The 25,952-nt window shown below is 43.3% G+C and overlaps 1 protein-coding gene across 1 annotated transcript in view; it reads left to right on the plus strand.

Moving 5' to 3' along the window:
* Positions 1-25,952, plus strand: part of FBLN1 (fibulin 1) — a 115,646-nt gene that overhangs the window by 45,084 nt on the left and 44,610 nt on the right. Inside the window, exons 6-16 of the mRNA XM_068170917.1 lie at positions 4-136; positions 1,974-2,033; positions 4,823-4,924; positions 6,137-6,274; positions 8,685-8,822; positions 12,573-12,716; positions 13,745-13,873; positions 18,781-18,906; positions 19,464-19,583; positions 20,692-20,823; positions 21,595-21,718. Coding sequence (XP_068027018.1) covers positions 4-136; positions 1,974-2,033; positions 4,823-4,924; positions 6,137-6,274; positions 8,685-8,822; positions 12,573-12,716; positions 13,745-13,873; positions 18,781-18,906; positions 19,464-19,583; positions 20,692-20,823; positions 21,595-21,718 — 1,346 coding nt within the window. The remainder of the gene's footprint in view (positions 1-3; positions 137-1,973; positions 2,034-4,822; positions 4,925-6,136; positions 6,275-8,684; positions 8,823-12,572; positions 12,717-13,744; positions 13,874-18,780; positions 18,907-19,463; positions 19,584-20,691; positions 20,824-21,594; positions 21,719-25,952) is intronic.

Below are 25,952 nucleotides of genomic sequence, written 5' to 3' on the forward strand. Positions count from 1 at the left end.
GAAATTCAAGGACAGGGTTGCGAACCCAACCCAAAGATAGGATACCAGTGTGGAATTGTCTTCAGAGCTTGCTGTGTGAAGAGTCAAGAAGGCATTGATGTGTCCATCAGCGATGATATTCCTGAAAAGGAGCAAGGTATTTTATGTTACAAATTGTAAAAGAGTGAGACAAAATGGTGTTGGGCTACAAGGACTGCTTGTGAAATTTCTCTAAAGTGAGATATCACAGTATCACAGTATCACAGTATAACTAAGGTTGGAAGAGACCTCGAGAATCATCGAGTCCAACCTATCAACACAGACCTCATGACTAGATCATGGCACCAAATGCCACGTCCAGTCTCCTCTGGAACGCTCCAGGGACGGTGACTTCACCACCTCCCTGGGCAGCACATTCCAATGATGAATGACTCGCTCGGTGAAGAACTTTCTCCTCACCTCGAGTCTAAACGTCCCCTGGCGCAGCTTGAGACTGTGTCCTCTTGTTCTGGTGCTGGTTGCCTGGGAGAAGAGACCAACCCCTTCCTGGCTACAACCACCTTTCAGGTAGTTGTAGAAGGCAATGAGGCCAAGTGATGCATGTTTGAGAGCTCAATTTTTGGGTAGTAATAGTTGAAATGTGCACTACAGGAGGCTAAAGGAACTGGAAAGGAACCACTCAGTTCCTGATGTAAGAATTTAACTATAAGACACATGATGGAGATTCAGACCTGGATTTAGGGTTTGGGTTTTTTTTTTTTCCTAGTTTCACTTATCAGACAGACATCAAACTGCAGAAAAGTCATGCTGTGTAATCCTGCTGGCTTCATGGACAGCTGAGTAATGAAGACATGCAGTCTGGCTTGCAGATCACTAGTGACAGATTAGGGGAGACATCATCTTAATTACTTTAACATGTTAGTCATGAAAGGGGGATCAGTCTCTCTTTTGTAAGGCATCTTCTTGTAATAGCACCTTGTGTTTGTTTTGTGCAACAAAACAAAGCATGTAAGGCATTCTGTTGAAGGGGATAAGGCAAGCTGACTCCTTGTATTACTCTTAGCCATGTGAAGACTAATTTCTGATACCATGCTCAGAGAGACCTCTAGAAAATCAGATCAGACTTGGGTCAACTGATTTCATTAGATTCTGTAGGACCAGAAAAGTACCTTCAGTGTACTAACCTATCCTTGTGCTTTCACGTCTGTGGTGTATTATTTATCCTTAAGCCACCCCTGGTTGAATGGGCTCATAGACAACCACTGAAATGAGACTAAACTTCCTGTTAATAACCAGAGGATTTTGAGGTTTTGTTTTGACGTGTCTCACTACCTACCTGCCATTTCCCCTGCATTCAAAGTGTCAGCATTGGATGAAGCCCATTACATAGCCCTTTAGGCAAGCAATGGTATCAGGCAATGGATTTATTCAGTCCTTTTATGTTCTCTGTGTGGTGAAAAAGAATTCAGGACACATGCACATAGCAGAGGTACCACTGATCAAAACTCTCTGAGTTAAGGTATATAAAAATGCATTTGAAAGATTGCCCTATGAAAGTGCCGAAAAGTTGGGTGTGGAGTTCTTTTCTGGAATGAATATCTGAGATTAATCTAATTTTCATTAAAGCTGTGAGTACCCTAAGCTACTATAAAGTCAGTGGAAGCCAAGCATGCCTCAACAGCATTTCTTATGAAAATGAGGTTAAGCTCTGGTTTAAAGCCTAATGTTAAGAACCTGCATTTGAAAATCTCAGCCCATATGTAGTCTGTGATCACAGTGTGACTTTCATATTGAATCAGTCAGATGGATAATGCCCCATGGCCATGTGCATTTGAATGTCAAGTTTAAGTATAAAACAGCTGTAAAATATGTAAATATTTTCAGTTTTGTCCTTGTTTATTCAAAATCCTGGTAATAAGTCTCATCCCAAGCAGGCACCTTTTTACTGTGAGAAGAAATGTGCTTTTTCCCGTAACACCTATCTCTCTTTTTAGTTGAAATTTCAAAGGAGGAACTAGACCAAGAAGATCCATATCTGCATGATGGCTGTAGAGGTAAGTCAGGTCACTAGTCCTGTTAGCCACCTTTTCATGAAAGTGAAGCAAAAAAAGTGAAGCAAACTTAGGTCTAGAGATTAGGCAAAGCCTTTTGCTTAGGCTAGTTATGGGTGAAAATAACAGAATGAAGATCCTTTCTAAGAAACAGTAGCCCTTATGTGAGGCTTTTATAGTTCTTAAATACAGGAGAGGCATTGTCTCCTGTAGAGAGGTTGGTCTTACGCACCTGGACTTTGGACTGTACATTTAACATTCATTTAACTTCTAGCAGGTAATATTCAGAGGTGTTACCCATTGAGCCCATGGAGTACACTGAGTTCTTCAGAACCTGGGGATCTTATGTTAAATATGTGCATTCTTTTATTCTCCTCTTGGGATGGGGAGGGCGGTTCAATATGAAATGGAATTTGTTTGCTTTTGAGGGGCATCACCTGAAAAAAAACACCACAAAACAGGAAGAAGCAGATATTGTCCTGATTAGTCAGGCTGTTCTGCCTCCTGGGAAGAATGTGTTATTGGGATATTGTTCTGCTAATTATGGTGATTTATTGATTGGCACTTGTGATTTACATGTCTATAAACTGAAACCAGTGATAATTTATTATTTTCCACAAGCATTTCAGAACCAAGGAATATATTGAGGATAAAATCAATGTAATAGACTTATATTCCAGTTGAGAGATGATTTGCTGTGCTGCTTGCTGTGTAGCTATTACAGTCTAGAGAGGATGGAAATATCATTAGCAAGTAAAAGCCAGCACTGGGCTCTCCTCCTTGTCTCTAGCTGTTAATTACAAGAGATGGCACAGAATAATATGTTACATATTTTCTAAGCATTATTTCTTTACATAATCAGTTGTTGCAGTTGTGTTGTAATCATCTGCCTGCAAGAGATGGATTGGTGTGACTAGTTACAAATTAGGATATCTATCTACAGTCTTATTTTCTGATAAACTTGGCACGCCAAAATTAACTTGTGATTTTCCAACCTTTGCCAGGGGAAACTTAGTTTTTCTAGACAATGGAACTTTCAGCATTTTGTTTTGGAGCACTTTTGTGGTAGATGAGGAAATGATCTCTGTCTTTCCAGCACCTCCACAGTACATTTTACTGTGGCTGACAGAAGCTAAGAATATTATTAGCAGAGGTTCAGAAAGTGGTGGCTGTTCACTTCAACTATAAGACTATGGCCCCTTCTAATGAAATTGCCTTTACCAGTACTGTGTACAGACCTACGTTTCTGCAGTGGCTCTGTCCTCATTAGAAATTTTTGCACTCTAACAAATTATTTTAATTCACTCAGAAGTTTAAAGTATTATAGCTGCATTTGCCCATACCGTGCTTTCTCAAAATTTTTGTTGAATGCCTGTCCAGACATTCTGCAAAAGAGAAGACAAGTTCTCTTTGTACTACAAATATCAATGCTCTTACCAGTGTGACTGTTTGAGGCTGTGCCTTTTAGAAAGGGACAGTGCTGGGACACTCTGGCTGAATGTTTTGGAATAATAATGAAAACAATCAGATATTCTAAATGAATTTCATTGGTAGATTGGTAGAATGCAAGTTTAAGTTTTGAGTTCAGTTGAAATTTTTCTCAGTTTCTCTCTGTCCTGCTTTTCCAGCCTGTCTGCTTCTGAGCAGCCGGAGTTTGACCTTGGATACCAGATAAGCACTAATACTGCATGCGCTTTTTTGGAGGCCTAACAAAATTTCATCCTTATTAATTACCTTTTCTCTCTCTCTAGCCCCTTTTGGGAAAAAGGGAGGTAGGGGGAGAGAGGGGGGTACAGAGGGGGTACCCTCGTCTGTCCAGAGGAGGGAGTTTTGTTCCTGTATTTTCCTTTGCTGTATATTTCTGTATATATATTGTAAATACTGTATATTATATATTGTGTATATCTAACCTGCCTTTCCACATTGCTTGTAAATATAGCATTCCTTTTGCTTCTCTGACTGAGTTAGCTGTGGTTTTTTTTTTCCCTCTTTGTGGGGGAGGGAGAGCTAGGCCTTCTCTCAACCCACCACAACCAGGAACAGATGGAGGTGTATAACCTTGTCTGTACTGTGAGAATATTAAATGGTTTTAATAATCTGTTTTTTAACATGATCAGAAAAAAAAAAAAGTTTTCTTAAAGATGACCCACATTTTGGGTAAATTTCCTATAGTATGCTCTCTTTCTGTCTGCCAGAATAACCCCGGCTGTCTTTCGCAGCATTTGTGATTTCTGCACATACCCCTCTATGTCCTTAGTATCCCAGTAGTAAGCCTTGGTTCCTGCAGGCTCTCTGAAGCCTTAGTCACCCACAACACACTCCTCTCCCTTTCATGTTTTCTACCTGCTGAGTGTGAGAAGAGCACATGCTATAGCTAGTTCAGAAATGTGGTTCTAATAATGATGAGCTAATATGTAAAGCTTAATGCAGGTAATAGTGCAAGCATTTCATTAAGTTGCAGTGATGCATCTTATTTTTTGTATTTTGCAGTAATCACCACACAAACTTTTAGCTTCCCAGCCAAAACCTGAGCTAATCAGCATTTTCCCTTCAGCTTCTAACAACGAGAGCTATGAGCAACTCCTTAATTTTCTTCCTGCTTGTATTCAATTCTAGAGCTAAAAGAAACAGTGATTGAAAACAGTGTTTAGCCCTTTCCTTTTTTGAATATGTGTGTGTTTAGTTACCTGCTTTTCTAAATAAATCAGCAAGCATCCTGTAAATGAATGGTTTGTTTCAGTTCCTGTGAAGAGCTTTTCAATTATAAAAGACTTCTTAAAATCTCCAATTAGGTGGTGGTCCCTGTTCTCAGCAGTGCAGGGACACAGGATCCAGTTATGTCTGCTCCTGCTTTGTTGGGTACCAGCTTCAACCAGATGGGGTCAACTGTGAAGGTAAAAGACATAAAACTATTGCCTCCATTATCAGCATCCTTATTGTGAAAGAGCAAAAACACACACACACACACAAAAAAGATCCAGACAAAAGTGGTCAGAATATGTTTATACCAGATGGGGAAAGAGGTGAGATCATTAAAAGTTGATTTGAATGTAGTGCTGGAATGAGGGTTGTGGGAAGATGAGAAGAGATGGAGGATGTAGAATGGACAGGAGGCAGAAGATCTTAAATTTGTTCTTGTCAATAAAATGAAGATAAAATATCTGTTCTTGTTTATTCTAGTAGATGGTAACTGGTAAGGTGAGGGGGAAGAATTGTTAAGTTCCTTCGAGAAACTTAAAAGGGATGTCAAACAAAATGGGCTGGGGTAGAGCTCATCACACTTGGCTTCAGACATGGGCAGTGTAGGTATTTGCTTCTGAGCTACTCAGCCTGAGCTCCTTTTGTTGCAAACTGAGAGAAACAAGCACTGCAGGACACAATTCGTCTTTGCCTGTTCTGCATGTAGCTATTCCAGGATGAAAAGCATAAGTCTCATTCTGTAATTGACTGAAAAGGGAGTCTAGATAAGTAGCTCAGATACAGTCTTCAGACTATGAAAGAGCTATTGAAGGTCGCTGAGAATAACACTAATCTAGTGTGAAATATATGAACTTCTACATTTGATACAGATGGATGCCAAATTTTCTAATGCATTCAAAAAGAAAAAAAATATTCACAAAAGAAATGTGCATGAAAAACTACAAAGTAGGAAGTTGCAACTTGTGGTTTGGGGAGACCATAAGACATACGTTGGTGAGAGGCAGAGCAAAGGAAGGCTTTCCTACAAGTTGCTTCATCAATATAGTCACTGCAATCATCTGCTACTGAACTCAGTCAGATGATGTTGGCCCTTTGCTCTCACTCAGTACAACTTCCTTCTCTTTTTCAAGTCCAGTGAATTACCAGTCATAAGTCCTGTTATCAGTGGGGTCAAAATGTCTTCACTGGCTCACACTCTGACATGTAGCTCTGTGAGTGTGAGGCCAAGTCCACTGTTTGTTGTGTCCTGGTGCTCAAAGTGTTGTCTGGTTGGAGATGTACCCACAGCTAGCCTTTGAGCTCATCTCTCTTGCAGTGATTTCATGTTTCACATTTAACTCTTTTTTATTTTTTTTCTTTTCAATTTTTTTCCCCCTCTTCTTTTTTAATACTTTGGAAAAATCTAGATATTAATGAATGCATCACTGGGATACACAGCTGTGGGATTGGACAGACCTGTGTCAATACATTGGGATCCTTTCGCTGTCAGCGAGACACGAGCTGTGGAACCGGTTACGAGCTAACGGATGACAGCCGTTGCAAAGGTATGTCCTGTGCAAAAGAAATTAACATCCTCCAGACTTCAGTGAAAAAAAATCTCTGTGTCATGTTCTTTATGGTAATCTGTAGTACCACAGGGACACACAGTGCTAGTTTTTCTGGGACAGTAGTTCTCCACCTGTCACCTTGCAGGTAACTTATCAGCCTGGCTGTGGACTACAAAAGAGACTTCCAGGAGAAATAACTACAGTGATTTGACGTTGGCAATTTGTGCTGCACTGTTGTGGACCTGGTTTGGGGACTGAACCAACTGATTTTGGAGACCTAGCACTCATGCTGTAGTTGTTTTTTTGATGTTTACTTCTCACTCTTTGAAGTAAAATTTCTGTTGGTTTGAATGACATCAGATTTAGGGCAACAAAGTGCTTATCAGCAAGTGTTAACAGTCTTCCTTTAGGGGGAAAAAGGAGTATGGACAGTAAATTATACATGCCATTAATGTTGAAAAAATCTTACCTGGATATGTTCATCATGTTAATTAGTACTGCTACATTAATACCAACAAAAATAGAAAATGAATAATCTTCATGTATGATTTTGAAATACCAAGTAGAGGGTCTGAGTTGTGCAACAGGTAGAACCTTGCAGAACCAAATTCAGTATAAACCCATCCTAAACTTAAAATATGCTCCATAGCCATTATTTAAATCTCAGAAAGCTCTAGGGATAAGCAATTGCAACCTGCTGCTGTGTCAGCTCCATAAATGGGAAAGCTGAGGCCTCCTAGTGCTAGAAAGTGTCTGCATTTTAATTCCTTTAAGAGATTTCATCTTATTGCAAGGTGGCATTTTAGTTGCTTTCATGTAGAGAGGATTACATTCATAAATAAAGTCTCTTTAAATCATTGTCTGCTTTATCTGAACCTTAATTAATTTACAAATATTTATTGTCTGTTCTGAGCTGGAATGAAATATTAAAGTGAGCAGAAATCGTATTTGTGTGCATTTTAAAGCACAATAGTGCAAGGATATTGTAAACCTTAATACAGGCTGGAAGTGGCTCTGAGCAACCTGGTGTAGTGTGAGGTGTCCCTGCCCATGGCAGAGGGGTTGGAATTAGATGATCCTTGTGGTCCCTTCCAACCCCAACAATTCTATGATTCTATGCAGATGAGAATCAAGGCAAATTTATTAATTATTATTAATTTATTGAAGAATTGAACAATATCTACATTGGATCTAAGGCTTTAAGGAAAATTCCACTTGGATATATAATTAAACCTTGCTGACATCAAAGCTGAGCCCAGGTATAAGCACACTCCTGAATCAATCCTGAACACCTCTGGATGTGATGCTTCAGGTGCTTTACAGTAATGGACTGGAGCAAAAGTAGAAATAGGTAGATTCAGATTGGATGTTAGGAAGAAGTTCTTCACCATGAGGCTGGTGAGTCACTGGAACAGGCTGCCCTGGGAAGTAGTAGAAGCCCCATCTCTGGAGGTTTATAAGGCTAAGCTGGATGTGGCTCTGAGCAAACTGATGTAGTGTGAGGTGTCCCTGCCCATGGCAGAGGGGGTGGAACTAGATGATCCTTGTGGTCCCTTCCAAACCTGACAATTCTATGATTATAATTTTGAATTGTTAGGTTGTGAGAATTAAACTGGTAAAGCATAACAAGCACACCCCCCTGATGATATATATAATGTTAAATAATTGTAAAATAACTTTTGAATTTACCTGTTTTTACTGGGATTCTGTTTGAGGTAGTAGCTCAGATTGATCCTGGCTCACTGCACTGAATTGCATGAAGGTGCTGGAGCACAAGCCCTGTGAGGAGAGGCTGAGGGAGCTGGGATTGTTTAGCCTGGAGAAGAGGAGGTTCAGGGGAGACTTTATTGCAGTCTACAACTACCTGAAGGGAGGTTGTAGCCAGGTGGGGGGTTGGTCTCTTCTCCCAGGCAACCAGCATCAGAACAAGAGGTCACAGTCTCAAGCTGTGCCAGGGGAGGTTTAGGCTGGATGTTAGGAAGAAGTTCTTCATGGAAGGAGTTACTGGCCGTTGGAATGGGCTGCCCAGGGAGGTGGTGGAGTCACCATCACTAGAGGTGTTTAGGAAGAGCCTTAATGGGGTGCTTGGTGCCATGGTTTAGTTGATTAGATAGTGTTGGATGATAGGTTGGACTCAATGATCTCAAAGGTCTCTTCCAACTTGATCTATTCTATTCTATTCTATTCTATTCTATTCTATTCTATTCTATTCTATTCTATTCTATTCTATTCTATTCTATTCTATTCTATTCTATTCTATTCTATTCTATTCTATTCTATATTATTCTGATGTTTTTAGCTATGACTTACATTTTAAATGTGATGAAAAAAGTTTCCTTCTGCCAAACTCTTGCTAACCTTGCTTTTGTTTTTTTGTTTGTTTGTTTGTTTTTGGGTGATGTCCCAGATATTGACGAATGTGAGACTGGTACTCATAACTGCCCCCACGATTTTATCTGCCAGAATACTCCAGGATCTTTCCGTTGCCGACCCAAGCTGCAGTGCATGAATGGCTTTATACAAGATGCTCTGGGCAACTGTATTGGTAAGGCATGTTATTATCTCAGTGAAAATCTAAGTGTTGTCTATGAGATCAGTTGTAGTTTCTCTGAGTTCATTCTGAGGTTCTCAAGTCATGCATGCACATATTGCTCTGCTCTGTGTTTTATTCTGCTCTTTTAAAGGCAGGCATGGTCCCACAGGTAAGATTTACAGATGCAGACCATTTAAATAAAAGACATTAGATCTCTGTTTTTAATGAGATTTGGTTACCTGAGTCACTTAGGTCCATTTGAACATTTTCATTAAGTCTTATAATGGATTATCTGGAAAGGGCTTTTTTTTTGTGTGTGTCTAAAATTGTGATGTATTTTATCTCCCTTTATCCCAAAGGCAAAAGATTTTAGCTAAAACTTAGTATAAAAAGCTGTAATTGGTGACATCATGCAGCCCAGAAAGCCAATCACATCCTGGGGTGCATCAAGAGAAGCATAGCCAGCAGGTCAAGGGAGGTGATTCTCCCATTCTACTCCACTCAGGTAAAACCCTACCTGGAGTACTACATCCAGTTCTGGAGCCCCTATCACAGGAAGGATCTGGACATGCTGGAGCATGGCCAGAGAAGGGCCACAAAGATGATCAGAGGGCTGGAGCACCTCTCCTATGAGGACAGACTGAGAAAATTGGGGCTGTTCAGTCTGGAGAAGAGAAGGCTCTGAGGAGACCTCATTGTGGCCTTCTGGTATCTGAAAGGGGCCTACGAGAAAGCTGGTGAGGGACTTTTTAGGGTGTGAGGTAGTGATAGGACTAGGGGGAATGGAACAAAACTAGAAATGGGTAGATGCAGATTGGATGTTAGGAAGAAGTTCTTCACCATGAGGCTGGTGAGACACTGGAAGAGGTTGCCCAGGGAGGTGGTAGAAGCCCCATCCCTGGAGGTTTTTAAGGCCAGGCTGGATGTGGCTGTGAGCAACCTGCTGTAGTGTGAGGTGTCCCTGCTGATGGAAGGGGGGGTTGGAACTAGACGATCCTTGAGATCCCTTCCAACCTTAACGATTCTATGATTCATCTGTGACACACTTTGTTGATACTAGTATGCATGGCTTTACGTGTATGTAGGTATGTCCAGAGCTCTCTCCTGTTAGTTACAGCCTGTCAAAATTCTTACTATGTATGAAAATGATGGGCCAGATATAACACTGTGGAGAGGAGTCTTATTGTAGAGACTGATTACAATCTGTTGGGCTAAAGCCCTGTTTCCAAGATTCCTACAAAACAGAATTGTAACCTTTATATAACTATGATAAAATTACTGGTTTCCCACAGACGCTAAATGGAATTGTCTAATGTGACCTACAATCTATCAGTTATTCCCCTGAGTAACCTTTTCAAGTCTCAACTTAACTTTGAATTCTCCCATCGGTGTAGTGTGTCTTGGACTTGTGGAACTGGCTGAGCAACAGCAGCTGCCAAGTCTAGCTCATTGTCAACCCCTCATTCTCCTGACCATATCATACCCTGTAGCACTGAAATCCGACACTGGGAACAGTGAGACTGAAAACAAAATTGTAGCCTTGAAAATAAAATGAAGGGGGCAACTCCTTGTGCACAGCAAAGCGTTGAAGACATGCACTTGCCATACCTGGCAGAAGGGCCACAGCTGTTAGTAGTTAGCTTGCCTTCACTGACATCAGTAAAGCCACAGCCACATGCAACAGCAGTAGTTAGGCCCCCTGAAATACATTTGCTCAAAATATTTACCAACTACAACTACCTGAAGGGGGGTTGAAGCCAGGTGGGGGCTGGTCTCTTCTCCCAGGCAACCAGCATCAGAACAAGAGGGCACAGTCTCAAGCTGTGCCAGGGGAAGTTTAGGCTCAAGGTGAGGAGAAAGTTCTTCACAGAGAGAGTTGTTAGCCATTGGAATGTGCTGCCCGGGGAGGTGGCGGAGTCACCATGACTGGAGGTGTTTAGGAAGAGACTTAATGGGGTGCTTGGTGCCATGGTTTAGTTGATTAGATAGTGTGGGATGATAGGTTGGACTTGATGATCTCAAAGTTCTCTTCCAACCTGGTTAATTCTATTCTGTTCTATTCTAAAAAAAATCACAAGCTGATGCTCAAATACTCTGAATCAAATGTGGTATTGATGGAAAAAAAATAGGAAAACTTTCCTGTCTTTGTAAACTCAAAATTCTACACTCTTGAGAGCTTGGATAGGCCTGGCTGAAACATTTTACGTTATACTACATGCCCTTCTTCATCTTCAGGTAGCCAAAATTTTGCAAGCTGGATGCTACATTTAATGCCATAGTAACTAGAAAGCAGTAGCTCTTCAACAGTTACCAGTACCACTGTGTAAAACAATGATAATATCCCAGTGAAACATTTGGGAAGATCTTAGGCAGAGAAGTACTCAAGTGAAGGTGGACTTTGCTGAAGTTTATGGGATACAAGCTTGTACATTCACAAGCAGTGCTGCTCCTACACACAGTCACATCTTATTTATATTATTAGCATTTCCAGATAGCACAGGCTTGTTTCAGTACCTCCTGTAGCCACTGATTCCAGGCTGAAACTTCTTTCTCCTAAACTAACAGGACATGCTGGCCTTGTGTAACAGTGAGTTCCTTACCTTCTTGGCTAGGTACACCATGCTGGATCACTCTCTAATACAGCTTCTCCTTCCCTTCTACTCTTCCCTGGTGAGGCTACATCTGGAATATTGTGTCCAGTTCTGGGCTCTTCAGTTCAAGAAGGGCCTCAGGGAACTTCTTGAAAGAGTCCAGCACAGAGCCACCAAAATGACCAGGATAGTGGAACATCTTCCGTACAAGGAGAGACTGAGGGAGCTGGGACTCTTAATATTGGAGAGGAAGAGACTAAGGGGTGACCTCATTCATGCTTATAAATATGTAAAGGGTGAGTGCCAAGAGGATGGAGTCAGGCTCTGCTGACAAGGGGCAATGGGTGGAAGTTCAGGCATAGGAAGTTCCATGGAAACACAAGGAAAAAAAATTTCACCGTGAGGGTGATGGAACACTGCAACAGGCTGTCCAGGGAGGTTGTGGAGTCTCCTTCTCTGGAGATACTCAAAACCCACCTGGATGTGTTCCTTTGTGATCTACTCTAGGTGATCCTGCCCTGGCAGGGGGGTTGGACGAGATGATCTTTTGAGGTCTCTTCCAACCCCTAACATTCTGTGATTAGTCTCATCTTACTACATTTTCTTAGATTTTACTTTCTAGTGGATTCTTAGCAGGCAAAGGTGATGTGATGTGATGTCCTGTTTGCAAAGAAAATAGACCCACAGTCGATGGATGGTAGTGAGCTGCATAGTCTTGTAGATGCATAAATAAGTAATACACACACTTATGTGTTTACACAGACACCTTATCATAAGACAAGGTAAGGTATTCATGGTGAGTATCTGCAAGCAGTAGTTTATCTCTCTCTGTACAAATGGAGCCAGATACTACCTATACAAGCACACACTACCAAATAGCTCATTCAGTGTGAGCCACAGCTCACAGATGTCAGCATGACTGGTTCAGCTGGTGAAATGAACTGTTGATCATCTCTTTGTATGTTTAGGGGGGGCTTTCAAAGGCTTTTAGACACTGTGATCTGGGCCTCTCATGCCTCTACTGACCTTCAACCTGGAAGCTAAATGGCACAGATATTTGTATTCTCACATAGGCAGAACTTTTCAAAGATGGAAGACCTCCATTAATGCCAGCTGCTGAAGGAAAGTATCCTATTTTAGATACTTACACTGACTTTTTATGCTCTTGTAGATATCAATGAATGCCTGAGCACCAACATGCCATGCCCAGCTGGACAGATATGTATTAACACTGATGGTTCATACATGTGCCAGCGAATCTCACCCAACTGTGGCCGAGGTTATCATCTCAATGAAGATGGAACAAGATGTGTAGGTAAGTAACAGTTTGAAGAAAATAAATCATGTCTGTCATTTATGTTGACCACTTACTTGCACTGCCCCAATTTTTTCTCATTCACACAGCCAATTTTTGATCCATTTCTTTCCCTTGTGGCAGTCCCAACCAATGAAGAATGACAAGGATCCACACTGTCCTTCACATAACTCAGAAACCCTATATTCTGAGGGGAAATGATAATCACCCTCCACAAGTGGCATTGTCTGTGTCTGTATTAGGGTATTGGAGTGATGCCCTGTGGTTTCAAATCTCCTCAATACAGAGGAGGTATAACACAATGCCCATTTAATGTCTGACAGAAACCATTCAGGTGATGTTAAAAGGCATTATATGCTTTTGGCTGACTTTTAACTAAGGTGGCTTTTGCCAAGGGAGGTATTTTTGCATGTGTTTTCGATTTTTTAAATGACTTATTAAATCACTACTGACTCTGAATCTGTGACATCTTACACTAACTGAAGATCTGGTCCATGGATATTGAATGTGCCTAATAAAACACTTTTCCACCTGATTTCCTCCAAAAATTCTCTTGCTTTCCTGATCTCTTTTCCCTTCCAAATCCACCAACATTAACAAGACACCTGAGGCATGACCTCCCTTCAGTAAATAGCTTGTGTTTGTGACTCTGATCTTTTTGCAGATTGCACTGACTTGGAAGAGACCCTCAAAGGTCATCTTGTCCAACCCCCCTGCACTCAGCAGGGACACCTCTAACTAGAGCAGGCTGCCCAGGGACACACCAAGTCTGATTTTTAATATCTTCAGGGATGGGGCCTCAACCACATCCCTGGGTGACCTGTTCCAGTATTTCACCACTGTTGTTGTGCAGAACTTCCTCCTGATGTCTAACCTAAATCTGCCCTCCTCCAGTCTCAAAATCTTGCTTTCTGTTTCAAAACACTTTTTAACTACAAGGGGACACAGAAATACGTTAACATGTTGCTCCTCTATCAACTTGCACGATCAGAAATGACTTTTCAATCACTTCTCTCCTTTGTTTTCAGATGTGGATGAGTGCTCATCCTCTAACCAGCCTTGTGGAGAAGGACATGTTTGTATAAATGCTCCAGGCAGTTACCGTTGTGAGTGCAAATCTGGCTACTCTTTTGATGTCATCAGCAGGACTTGCATTGGTAAGTTGCACCTATTGATGTGTAGCCATGGCATGTGAAAAAATGACCCTGTGGAAGGAATGTTACTGCTCTCTGCATAACCTCTTTCATCTGAGTGTAAAATTGACTACTATACCATTTGTATAAGTCTAATGCCATGTTAAAGAGCTGCTGCTACTTCAAATGAAGTTGTGTTAGTATTGTCAATGTATTCTCTGTTATCCTGTTAGAAGGTGAGATTATGAGCGTGTGTGTAATTGTTCTCTGTGGTATTTTTATGTGCACCTACAGCAAAACATTCCTTTGGAAGATGGAAGCAACTTTCTTGTTTAGAGATCTAATTCAATTAGATGCTGAGGTGCTTCTAAATGAGCATTTTGAGGTAGTCCTTCTCTCTCTAGTATGAAAAGTAGATCTGAAAAATAAAAATCACAGTATCACAGGATGTTAGGGGTTGGAAGGGACCTCCGGAGATCATTGAGTCCAACCCCTCAGCCAGAGCAGGACCATAGAATCTAGTGCAGGTCACACAGGAACACATCCAGCTGGATCTTGAAAGTCTCCAGAGAAGGAGACTCCACAACCTCTCTGGGCAGCCTGTTCCAGTGCTCTGTGACACTCACAGTGAAGAAGTTGAGGTGGAACCTCCTGTGCTGTAGTTTATATCCAAAATCAAACTTTTATGACCATGAGCAATGTATACCAACAAAGAGAAAAGCAGAAAAGAATGCCAGGAGGCCTGCCTGGATGAGCAAGGAGCTGCTGGACACACTATTACTTAAAAGGAAACTCTACAGGAAGTGGAGGAAAGGACAGCTAGAACAGGGGGTATATAAGGAAGCTGCCTGAGCAGCAAGAGACCTGGTTAGGAAAGCCAAAGCAGAGTTTGAATTGAATCTAGCCAGGGAGGTTAAAGGGAACACTAAGAATTTCTACAGGTATATTAATGGCAAGAAGAAGACTAGGGAAGGTGTGGGCCCTCTGAGAAATTTACCTCAGTCTTACTGCAAGGGCCTCTAGCCACACTCCTGGAGTCATGGAAGATAATAGCAGGGACCAGGAGGAAGAACTGCCCATCATAAGTGAAGATCAGGTTCGTGATCACCTGAGGAACCTGAAAGTGTTCAAGTCCATGGGACCCGATGGGATACACCCACGGGTACTGAGAGAACTGGCAGAGGAGGTTGCTAAACCCCTCTCTATTATATTTCAAAAGTCATGGCAGTCTGGGGCAGTCCCCACAGACTGGAAAAGGGGAAACATTACTCCCATTTTCAAAAAGGGTAAGAAGGAGGAACCAGGGAACTGCAGGCCAGTCAGTCTCACCTCTGTGCCTGGAAAGATCATGGAGCAGATCCTCCTGGAGGCACTACTGACTCAGAAGAATAGTGAAGAGGTGATTTGGAACAGTCAGCATGGCTTTGCCAAGGGCAAATCCTGCCTGACCAACCTGGTGGCCTTCTATGAACAGGTGATGAAATTAATAGATGAGGGGCGAGCAACTGATGTCGTTTACAGTATCACACAGTATCACAGTATCACAGTATAACTAAGGTTGGAAGAGACCTTGAGGATCATTGAGTCCAACCTATCAACACAGACCCCATGACTAGACCATGGCACCAAGTGCCACATCCAGTCCCCTCTTGAACGCCTCCAGGGACGGTGACTCCACCACCTTCCTGGGCAGCACATTCCAATGACGAACAACTCACTCGGTGAAGAACCTTCTCCTCACCTTGAGTCTAAACGTCCCCTGGCGCAGCTTGAGACTGTGTCCTCTTGTTCTGGTGCTGGTTGCCTGGGAGAACAGACCAACCCCTTCCTGGCTACAACCACCTTTCAGGTAGTTGTAAAGGGCAATGAGGTCACCCCTGAGCCTCCTCTTCTCCAGGCTAAACAATCCCAGCTCCCTCAGCCTCTCCTCATAGGGCTTGTGCTCAAGGCCTCTCACCAGCCTTGTTGCCCTTCTCTGGACACGTTCAAGTGTTTCGATGTCCTTCTTAAACTGAGGGGCCCAGAACTGGACACAGGACTCAAGGTGCGGCCTAACCAAAGCAGAGTACAGGTGCACAATGACTTCCCTGCTCCTGCTGGCCACACTATTCCTAATGCAGGCCAGGATGCCATTGGCCCTCCTGGCCACCTGGGCACACTGCTGGCTCATATTCAGGAGGCTGTCGATCAGTACCCCCAGGTCCCTCTCTGTTTGGCAGCTCTCCAGCCACTCCAACCCCAGCCTGTAGCTCTGCATGGGATTGCCATGGCCAAAGTGCAGCACTCAGCACCTGGACTTGTTGAATGCCATCCCATTGGACTCTGCCCATCTGTCCAGTCTGTCAAGGTCCCTCTGCAGAGCCTTTCTACCCTCTGACTAACATCTGCTCCTAACTTGGTGTCATCTGCAGACTTGCTGATGACTGACTTGGCCCCCTCATCCAGATCATCAATGAAGATTAAAGAGGACTGGGCCCAGCACTGATCCCTGGGGGACGCCACTGGTGACTGGCCGCCAGCTGGATGTGGCACCATTCACCACCACTCTCTGGGCTTGGCCCTCCAGCCAGTTCCTAACCCAGCACAGAGTGTAGTGGTCCAAGCCCTTGCTGAAGTCCAGGTAGACCACATCCACAAGCCTCCCCACATCCACCAGGCAGGTCACCTGATCATAGAAGGAGATCAGGTTGGAGAGGCAGGACCTGCCCTTCCTAAATCCATGTTGCCTGGACCTGAGCCCTTGGCCATCCTTCAGGTGCGCAGTTATTGCCGCCAGGATAATCTGCTCCATCACTTTCCCTGGCACTAATGTCAGGCTGACTGGCCGGAGTTTCCAGGTTCCTCCATCCGACCTTTCTTGTGGATGGGGACCACATTGGCTATTTTCCAATCACCTGGGACCTCACTGGTGAGCCAGGACTGGAGGAAAATGATGGAGAGCAGCTTGGCCAGCTCATCTGCCAGCTCTCTCAGCACTCTAGGATGGATCCCATCCAGTCCCATGGACTTGTGAGTGTCCAAGTGGCTCAGCAGGTCCCGAATTAATTCCTCATGAATTACCGGGGCATTACACTGCTCCCCGACCCCATCACCCAGCTCCAGAGGCCACTCGTCCTGACCTCCTGCCTTGCTGTTAAAAATTGAGGCAAAGAAGGTGTTCAGGACCTCAGCCTTTTCCTCGTCTTCAGTCACTGTGTTCCCCTCCAGGTCCAATAAGGAGTGGAGGTTCTTCCTGCCTTCGACACTGTCCCACAGCACATCCTGGTCTCCAAACTGGTGACACATGGGTTTGATGGGTGGACCACTAGATGGATAAAGAACTGGCTTGATGGCCGCACCGAAAGAGTGGCTGTCAATGGCTCCATGTCCCAGTGGAGGCCAGTGACAAGCGGAGTCCCTCAGGGATCAGTCCTGGGACCAGGCTTGTTCAACATCTTTGTGGGTGACATGGACAGTGGCATTGAGTGCACCCTCAGCAAGTTTGCTGATGACACCAAGCTGTGTGGTGCAGCAGACACGCTGGAGGGAAGGGAGGCCATCCAGAGGGACCTGGACAGGCTGGAGAGGTGGGCACAAGCCAACCTCCTGAGGTTCAACAAGACCAAGTGCAGGGTCCTGCATCTGGGTCGAGGCAATACTAGGCAGAAATCCAGGCTGGGCAGTGACTGGCTGGAAAGCAGCCCTGAGGAGAGAGACTTGGGTGTGCTGGTGGACGAGAAGCTCAACATGATCTCTCAATGTGCACTTGCAGCCCACAAAGCCAATCAGATCCTGGGCTGCATCAGGAGAAGTGTGGCCAGCAGGTCAAGGGAGGTGATTCTCCCCCTCTACTCAGCTCTGGTGAGACCCCACCTGGAGTACTGTGTCCAGTTCTGGAGCCCCTGTTACAAGAGGGATATGGACATGCTGGAAGGTGTCCAGAGAAGGGCCATGAAGATGATCAGAGGGTTGGAGCACCTCTCCTATGAGGACAGGCTGAAAGAGTTGGGCCTGCTCAGTGTTGTGGTGGTTTGGAGAGAAGGCCTAGCTTCCTCTCCCCCACAAAGAGGAAGAAAACCACAGCTAACCCAGCCGGAACAAAAACAAAAATACAGGAACGAAAATTCCCTCCTCCGGAGGAGGGTTACCCCCCTGTACCTCCTCTCCCCCTACCTCCCTTTTTCCCAAGGAGGGTTAGAAAGAGAGAAAAGGGAATTATTAATAAAGCAGAATCTTAATAGGCCACATGCAATTGGTTGCTTATCTGTTAAGGGTCGCTCTGGCAGGGAGCCCAGAAGCAGACAAGCTGGAAAGGGAGAAGGAAAGGAGCGAACTGAGGAAAGTTCCAACCGAACTCAAAACTTTAAGTTGTATTCTACCAATCTACCAATGAAATTTGTTTAGAATATCTGATTGTTTTCATTAATATTCCAAAACATTCAGCCAGAGTGTCCCAGCACTGTCCCTTTTCTTAAAGGCACAGCCTCAAACGGCCACAAGTCTGGAGAAGAGAAGGCTCCAAGGTGACCTAATTGTGGCCTTCCAGTATCTGAAGGGGGCCTACAAGAAGGCTGGGGAGTGACTTCTTAAGATATCAGGTAGTGATAGGACTAGGGGGAATGGAATGAAGCTGGAGGTGGGGAGATTCAGGCTGGATGTGAGGAGGAAGTTCTTCCCCATGAGAGTGGTGAAGCCCTGGAATGGGTTGTCCAGGGAGGTGGTTGAGGCCCCATCCCTGGAGGTGTTTAAGACCAGGCTGGATGAGGCTCTGGCCAGGCTGATCTAGTGTGAGGTGTCCCTGCCCATGGCAGGGGGGTTGGAACTAGATGATCCTTGTGGTCCCTTCCAACCCTAACTGATTCTATTATTCTATGATTCTATGTTCTGGTCCAAAGCACTACAGCAGTGAAGCCAGACAATACATAGAACTCTCTTTGTATTTATCACTGCAGATATCAATGAATGCCGACGCTATCCAGGCCGCCTTTGTGCTCACAAGTGTGAGAATACTCCTGGTTCCTACTACTGCACTTGTACCATGGGATTCAAACTTTCAGCTGATGGCAGATCATGTGAAGGTATGGCTGTCCTGTGCTTTGGCTGTACAGTGTGAGATAGAGCTCATTGCTGTTCAGCTGTTTCACTTTAATTTTAGCTTGCAAAGCTGCACTGGAAAGGCATGAGAAATCAACCCCTGTGGTGTTTTTGATTACATGACTTGTTATGAGTGATGAAGCCACTGTAGCTCACAGTTCAAATATGTTGCTCACAGACTGGATCATGCAGAGGTGTCTGGTTCTGCATTTATTGCATTTTGAAGGATGGTTCTGCTAGATCAAACTTGAGACTTGCTGATATCCAGATGTAAAAATGCAAATATAGTCCTAAAGACTCTCTCCAAGTCACAGATTTTGAAGGTCAGTGGGAAATGATAGCACAGTGCAGGACAACCTGTACTGCCCATATCCACTATAGAGTAATAAATCCAAAGCTCCCTGTTTCCAGCTTACTCAATGACATGCATAGCATCCTTTCTTAACTAAAAACCTCTTCCAAACTTTTGTCTTAGCCCTGTAATAGCAGTGGTGATTACAACAAGAAACTTGGTGCTCAGATACATTGTTTTGCCTTTCAGATTTAAATGAGTGTGAGAGCAGCCCCTGCAGTCAAGAATGTGCCAATGTGTATGGCTCCTATCAGTGTTACTGCCGCCGTGGCTTTCAACTTAGTGACATAGATGGGATTTCATGTGAAGGTAAGCATCATCATTTTGCAGACAGAGGATGAGTGAGCATTTCTTACTCTCACCATAACATACAAACAGTTCCATGTGTTTGTAATGGTTTAATTTAAACATTGGATTCTCTTTGATGTTTCCCATGTTAATAAATGTCTCCCACCCATGTCCTAATCTAGGAACCACTTGTGTGGTGTCAGTTTTGCTGTTTACACTGATTTGGTAGCTTGGCATATGTTTCTAACTTGCAAGGGATTTTTTTGGGGTTGTATATTTCTAAGGAACTAACAGAATTTATAGTCTTCAGCAAGTGCAGATAGAAAAACATTTATATGTTATGTATGTAATACATAATATTACTAGATAGCATTTTATATGCCCTGTTTTTGTGGCTAGTTCTGAGCTAATGTATGAGTAGGTCCTTCTCATTTACAAGGAGAATGTGGGTGTGCCTTCATGGATAGGAGCCTGAATTCGGACTTAGATCTCCAGGACTTGATAGACAGTAAGACCTTGGATAGAACATCTATTTCAATTTCCCTTCTGTAAAAACAAGGATAAAGAAGCAAATCATAGATCAATAAGGTTGGAAAAGACCTCAAGTCCAACCTGTCACCCAACACCTCATGACTACTAAACCATGGCACCAAGTGCCACATCCAATGCCCTCATGAAGCGAAGTTGTGGACTCCTCGTCTGTGCAAATATTTAAGACCAGGATGGATGAGGCTTTGAGCAGCATGGTCTAGTGGGAGGTGTCCCTGCCTATGGCAAGGGCCTGGAACTAGATGGTCATTCAGGTCCCTTCCAAATCAGGCCATTCTGTGAGTCTATAAAAACTATTCCTCTCCTGCCCTTTTGTAAAGTACTGTGATGCACGTCACTGTAAAGTGCCTGTTCTTACCCATTTACTTTGTCTCCCTTTTATTGCTTCTGTTTTATTTCACACCTCCACTGATTTCTGAGAGCCTTTAATGACTAGACCTACACCTGTCAGATGACCTTTTTCCTTGTCCAGGAATTAGAATAGTGAACTTATGTCTGGAGCTCCCAGCAGCAACACCGTACATGTGGCACTTGACTGAATTTCATGGACACATAAATGAGCGGTATTTTCTTCTTGCAGACATCGATGAATGTGCTTTACCTACGGGAGGGCATATCTGTTCATTCCGATGTATCAACGTTCCTGGGAGCTTTCAGTGTACTTGTCCCTCCACTGGTTACAGGTTGGCACCCAATGCACGCAACTGCCAGGGTGAGTTCAATAACTGCAGGGAGGCCTAACTGGATCACCGGATCACAGGATGTCAGGGGTTGGAAGGGACCTCTGGACATCATTGAGTCCAACAGCCCCTGCCAGAGCAGGATCGTAGAATCCAGTGCAGGTTGCACAGGAGTGCACCCAGCTGGGTCTTGAAAGTCTCCAGAGAAGGAGACTCCACAACCCTTCTGGGGAGGCTGTTCCAGTGCTCTGTGAACCTCACAGTGAAGAAGTTCCTCCTCATGTTGAGGCGGAACCTCCCGTGTTGTAGTTTATATCTATAAATGACTTAGGACCTAAGCTTTAGCAAGTTTGAATGTTTAATACAATGTCTTTATTACAACATTGTAGGTAAAGCAGTAAACATCAGCTTGAAACCTGAATAAACCAGTGTTTCTTTGTAAATACACAGGAACCTTAACAAACTACAGAACACAGCAGAGAATGCTTTGTGTAACACTATTAAAATTCTTAATGTGGAATAGTATGACTTAGTTTAACTAACCACTAAAAGGAAATATGCTCTGAACATTTCAGCAAATATTTGTATCTTGTCCACTTAGTGGCACTGCTACTCTTCCTGTCCTTGCCTGCTCTTTGGCTTAGTTTTCTTCCGTTTGTTTTTGTTCTCCAGCTTCCAATCCTGTCATCATGTTTAATTGCACCGCATGTTCTGTAGTACCTACTATGATCCTTTCATCATCTAGAACCTGCAGGTAGAGGAAAGGTGTTTGTTTAATCCCTTCACCCTTCTCTGTTTGGCAGATATTGATGAATGTGTTGCAGAAAGCCACAACTGCTCTTTCAATGAGACTTGCTTTAACATCCAGGGAGGCTTTCGCTGCCTGTCATTGGAATGTCCAGAAAACTACCGCAAGTCAGGAGACACGTAAGTGCTTTCTTTCTCAAGGTTGAACTTTGTTCTTTGGTGATGTCATCTCCTTTATGTCATGCTACAGCTGACTCAATACATAAAAGATTCTGTCAAATACATATTTTGTTGGCAGGTCTACCCTGTATTTTGCACAGATAAGTCCAGTCCCTTTCTCATGCTCCTGTTTCAGGCTAAGACATTAAGAAATGCCATGTATCAGTGGTTTGCTGAGTAATGATCTCTAGAGCCATAAGCAGATGTTCTCTCTCTGGCTACCTTGCAGGCAATCTGGTAGGGGCATTGTATTCCACTTCAAAATTCTGACATTTCTTTCACATGTATTCTTTCCTTAATTTTGCACTCCATTGAAAGAGTTCTTTTTAGCTCCTTCTCTGAATTCTTACCAGTGCTGTTGCAGAGCATTGCAAAAATGTCTTATTTTTAGTACTATTTCTCCTCTGTTAAAAAAGACTGGAATCCTAGCAAGGGTGGTGTTTTAGTTGCTGCTCCTATTTGTGTCTCTTAGCCTATCTCAGAGAAAGTCTGTGCGTTCTGGTGTTGGAAATATTAGACACCTTTAGGAGCAGGGGCTGCCAGCAGCTCATTTGTAGTCATCAGATGATGCTAGTGGAGTTGCTGTCAGATTTCAGTTGCGTAGCTACAGTTTATGGCTGATGCAGATGACTGCTTTTCCTCCCACCCTGTACTCCAGTGATCCTTCCAAAGGCTGCTCCATGGTGCCCACCATGTGCACCATACCCAGGTAAGTGTATGTTCCAGCATCTAGGAAGGAAAGCTGATAAATCACATTTGTCATCAGCCTGCTATTGCTTTTAACAGTCAGTGTTCAGATGCCCACCATCTCAGATAAAATTGGGTGTCACCTCTGTAAAGTGATGCTAAGGCTCATCTTCTTTGTGGGGATTGGGTAGTCTCCATTTAAATCCTAATCTGTGAAATGCCATGTAAGTGTCACAGCAGATGTGTTTGATCAGAATGCTGTAGAGAGTGCTCATGGTATATAAAAATACATTCTGAGAACTGTCAATGGTAGTGAAGAATAGAATAGAATAGAATAGAATAGAATAGAATAGAATAGAATAGAATAGAATAGAATAGAATAGAATAGAATAGAATAGAATAGAACAGAACAGAATAGACCAGACCAGACCAGGTTGGAAGAGACCTTCAGGATCATTGAGTCTAACCCATCATCCAACATCACCTAATCAACTAAACCAATGCACCAAGCACCCCATCAAGTCTCCTCCTAAACACCTCTAATGATGGCGACTCCACCACCTCCCTGGGCAGCCCATTCCAATGGCCAATCACTCTCTCTATGAAGAATTTCTTCCTAACATCTAGGCTAAACCTCCCCTGGCACAGCTCGAGACTGTGTCCTCTTGTTCTGGTGCTGATTGCCTGGGAGAAGAGACCAACCCCTGCCTGCCTACAACCTCCCTTCAGGTAGTTGTAGAGAGCAATAAGGTCTCTCCTGAGCCTCGTCTTCTCCAGGCAAGCTTTAAATTGTATTTGTCTCATCAGTAAACAAGCATCACCTTGTGATGCAGATGTTCTCTTTATTTGTAATATTGTGGGTTCATTTGTATCCTAAAAAAGAAAGTAATTTGCAGTGGACCACTAAGCAGAATTAGTGGTCGTGGTCAGAATTAGTGGTCTTGTGGACATCCCTGAGTTGCTAAATTAAGTTTATAAACTATGCAAGGTACACACACATTCCATTTTCTCTTCTTTCTTATCTATATTTTTATGTATTTGTTGAAATGAATGGCTGTTAGAAATGCACAGGATCTTTTGAGGAAACAGTAGAATGCCTGAACTGCTTTTCTGTGTCTGGGATGTTGGGGGCCTGTTATGGCTTACTCTGCCCAACTCAGACTCATGGGGAGTCTTCTATGTGCCATGGTTATAATTAGCCTAAGAGTCAGACAAATTTTGTAGCTACTCAGTGAAGTTCTTACTATTTTAATTCTTTGAGTTATGATCTCTTGTTTTTCCCCTCTCTGACACAGTTAATAAATCTATTGTTGAAAATCTGTTTGCATAAATCAGAGAGAATGTGAGTTTGTTATTTCTGCTGTAAACAGTCCAAGTCAGTTCAATGACCAGCTCGCCCAGCATTGTGCCAGGACTCTAAAATAAAAATGGTTGGCTTCTCATAGCATTGTATCTGTGTCAGGTCCTCTCCTTTTTATTCAAAACATTCCAGTTTTACCAACTTGGCACATCATGAGAAAAACAGCACGTTTTTCATTCCATCAAGTTGGTGCCTCATGGGATTTTTTTGTTTACCCTGTTCTCCAGTATTTTCTTTGGAACAGCTGTAATTTAATAGGTCTCAGTCCTACAAATCCAAGTTTGTTCATTCTTATTTTTCCTTAAAATAAGAGACAACAACCCTCAGTGATCCAGAAGCTTCCTTAGCCAACACCTTTATATCAGAGAATTTTGTGTGGTGCCTGTTGCAGCGGTGACTGTCATCAGGCTAAATAATTGCAGGATCATCCCATGCTATGGGCAAAAGCTCAGGATGCTGCATAGATACTCTGATCTTCAGGAGGAAACAGTGTGTGTAACCTGCCCCAAAGACCAGCAAAGTGTCTGCCTTGGCCAGATGCTTAATGGTAACAATTTTATCTCTTTTGCTTAAATTTGGCCTCCACCCATCTCTAGATCATCCTATAGACTTGGTATTTCTCCAAGGAAAAGAAAGATCTACTGCTACTCACAGTAGGGCTTAACTTGCTCTATGGTCTTGCCAAACACTTTTTGTTTTCAAATTGCATAACAAATTCTCTTCATGTGACACTGCAGTCTAACATTTACGGTGTTTAAGCCAGGAAAAATAGTAGAAAAGATAAAGAAGTGGTTATGGCGGCATGTCAGAAATGTGTGTAGCACTGAGCCAGATTGGGAAATACTTTTATATTCAAGACATGTCTGCTTATTATTAGGGTTGCCTGTTGCTTCTCAGTGTTAGGACCTGTTTTTAACTGCTTAGAGTTTGGCTAAAACTTAACAAATGGGTGAACAGCATGCAACGAGGCTGGGGAGAGGCCTCAAGAACAAGCCCTATGAGGAGAGGCTGAGGGAACTGGCCTTGATTAGCCTGGAGAAGAGAAGGCTCAGGGGAGACCTTATTGCTCTCTACAACTACCTGAAGGGTAGTTGTAGCCAGGAGGGAGTTGGTCTCTTCTCCCAGGCAACCAGCACCAGAGCAAGAGGACACAGTCTCAAGCTGTGCCAGGGGAAGTTTAGGCTCGAGGTGAGGAAAAAGTTCTTCACAGAGAGAGTTTTTAGCCATTGGAATGTGCTGCCCAGGGAGGTGGTGGAGTCACCATCCCTGGAGGTGTTCAAGAGGGGATTGGACTTGGCACTTGGTGCCGTGGTTTAGTAGTCATGAGGTCTGTGGTGACAGGTTGGACTTGATGATCTTTGAGGTCTTTTCCAACCTCATTGATTCTATGAAACTTTACATGCTAGGTGTCTGAACCAGGTTCAAGTTTGGGCAAATTTCAGCCAAAGCAGTTCACTTATTTCCTAGGACAAGGGTAGAGAGCAACATGCTGGTTTGTGTATTTAACACATTTTGGATTTGTTTTTGGTTTTTTGCTTGTGCTTTGTTTTGGTTGGTTGGTTAGGGTCTTTTTTTGGTCCCCATTAATTTTCTGTCATGTTTTGTAGCAGAAATCTGACATTTGTTAGATGGTCTCAAAGGTATTTTCCAACCTGGTCTGGTCTATTCTATTCTATTCTATTCTATTCTATTCTATTCTATTCTATTCCTTTTGTGCTTTTTTTTTTATCTTTAATGAAATCCTCTGAAATTATCAATTTTGTTGAATTGCAATTAGCCTCTTTTCATAAATCTTAGCTTACCCACCAAGCTCCTAATTTCCTTAATCCACCCCTGTATGCCAAAACACTTCTTTTCATGCAGCCCAGGATGGGATTTTCATTCTAGGCTGCAAGCTCACGTCTGCTCATATCCGTCTTCTCATCCATCAGCACCCCCCAAATCCTTTTCCACAGGGCTGCTTTCTATCACCTCATTCCCCACTCTATGTTGATAGTGAGGATTGTTCTGGCCCAGGTGCAGAATCCTGCACTTGCTCTTGTTGAACCTGTGATAAGGCTCACCTGGGCCCACCTCCAGCTTGTCCAGGTGCCTCTGGATGACTTCTTGTCCCTCTGGTGTATTGAGAGCACTACACAGCTTGGTGTC

Source organism: Melanerpes formicivorus, unplaced genomic scaffold, assembly GCF_026170545.1.
Source record: "Melanerpes formicivorus ecotype bairdi unplaced genomic scaffold, bMelFor1.0.p_v2 SCAF_3, whole genome shotgun sequence".
Taxonomy (NCBI): domain Eukaryota; kingdom Metazoa; phylum Chordata; class Aves; order Piciformes; family Picidae; genus Melanerpes; species Melanerpes formicivorus.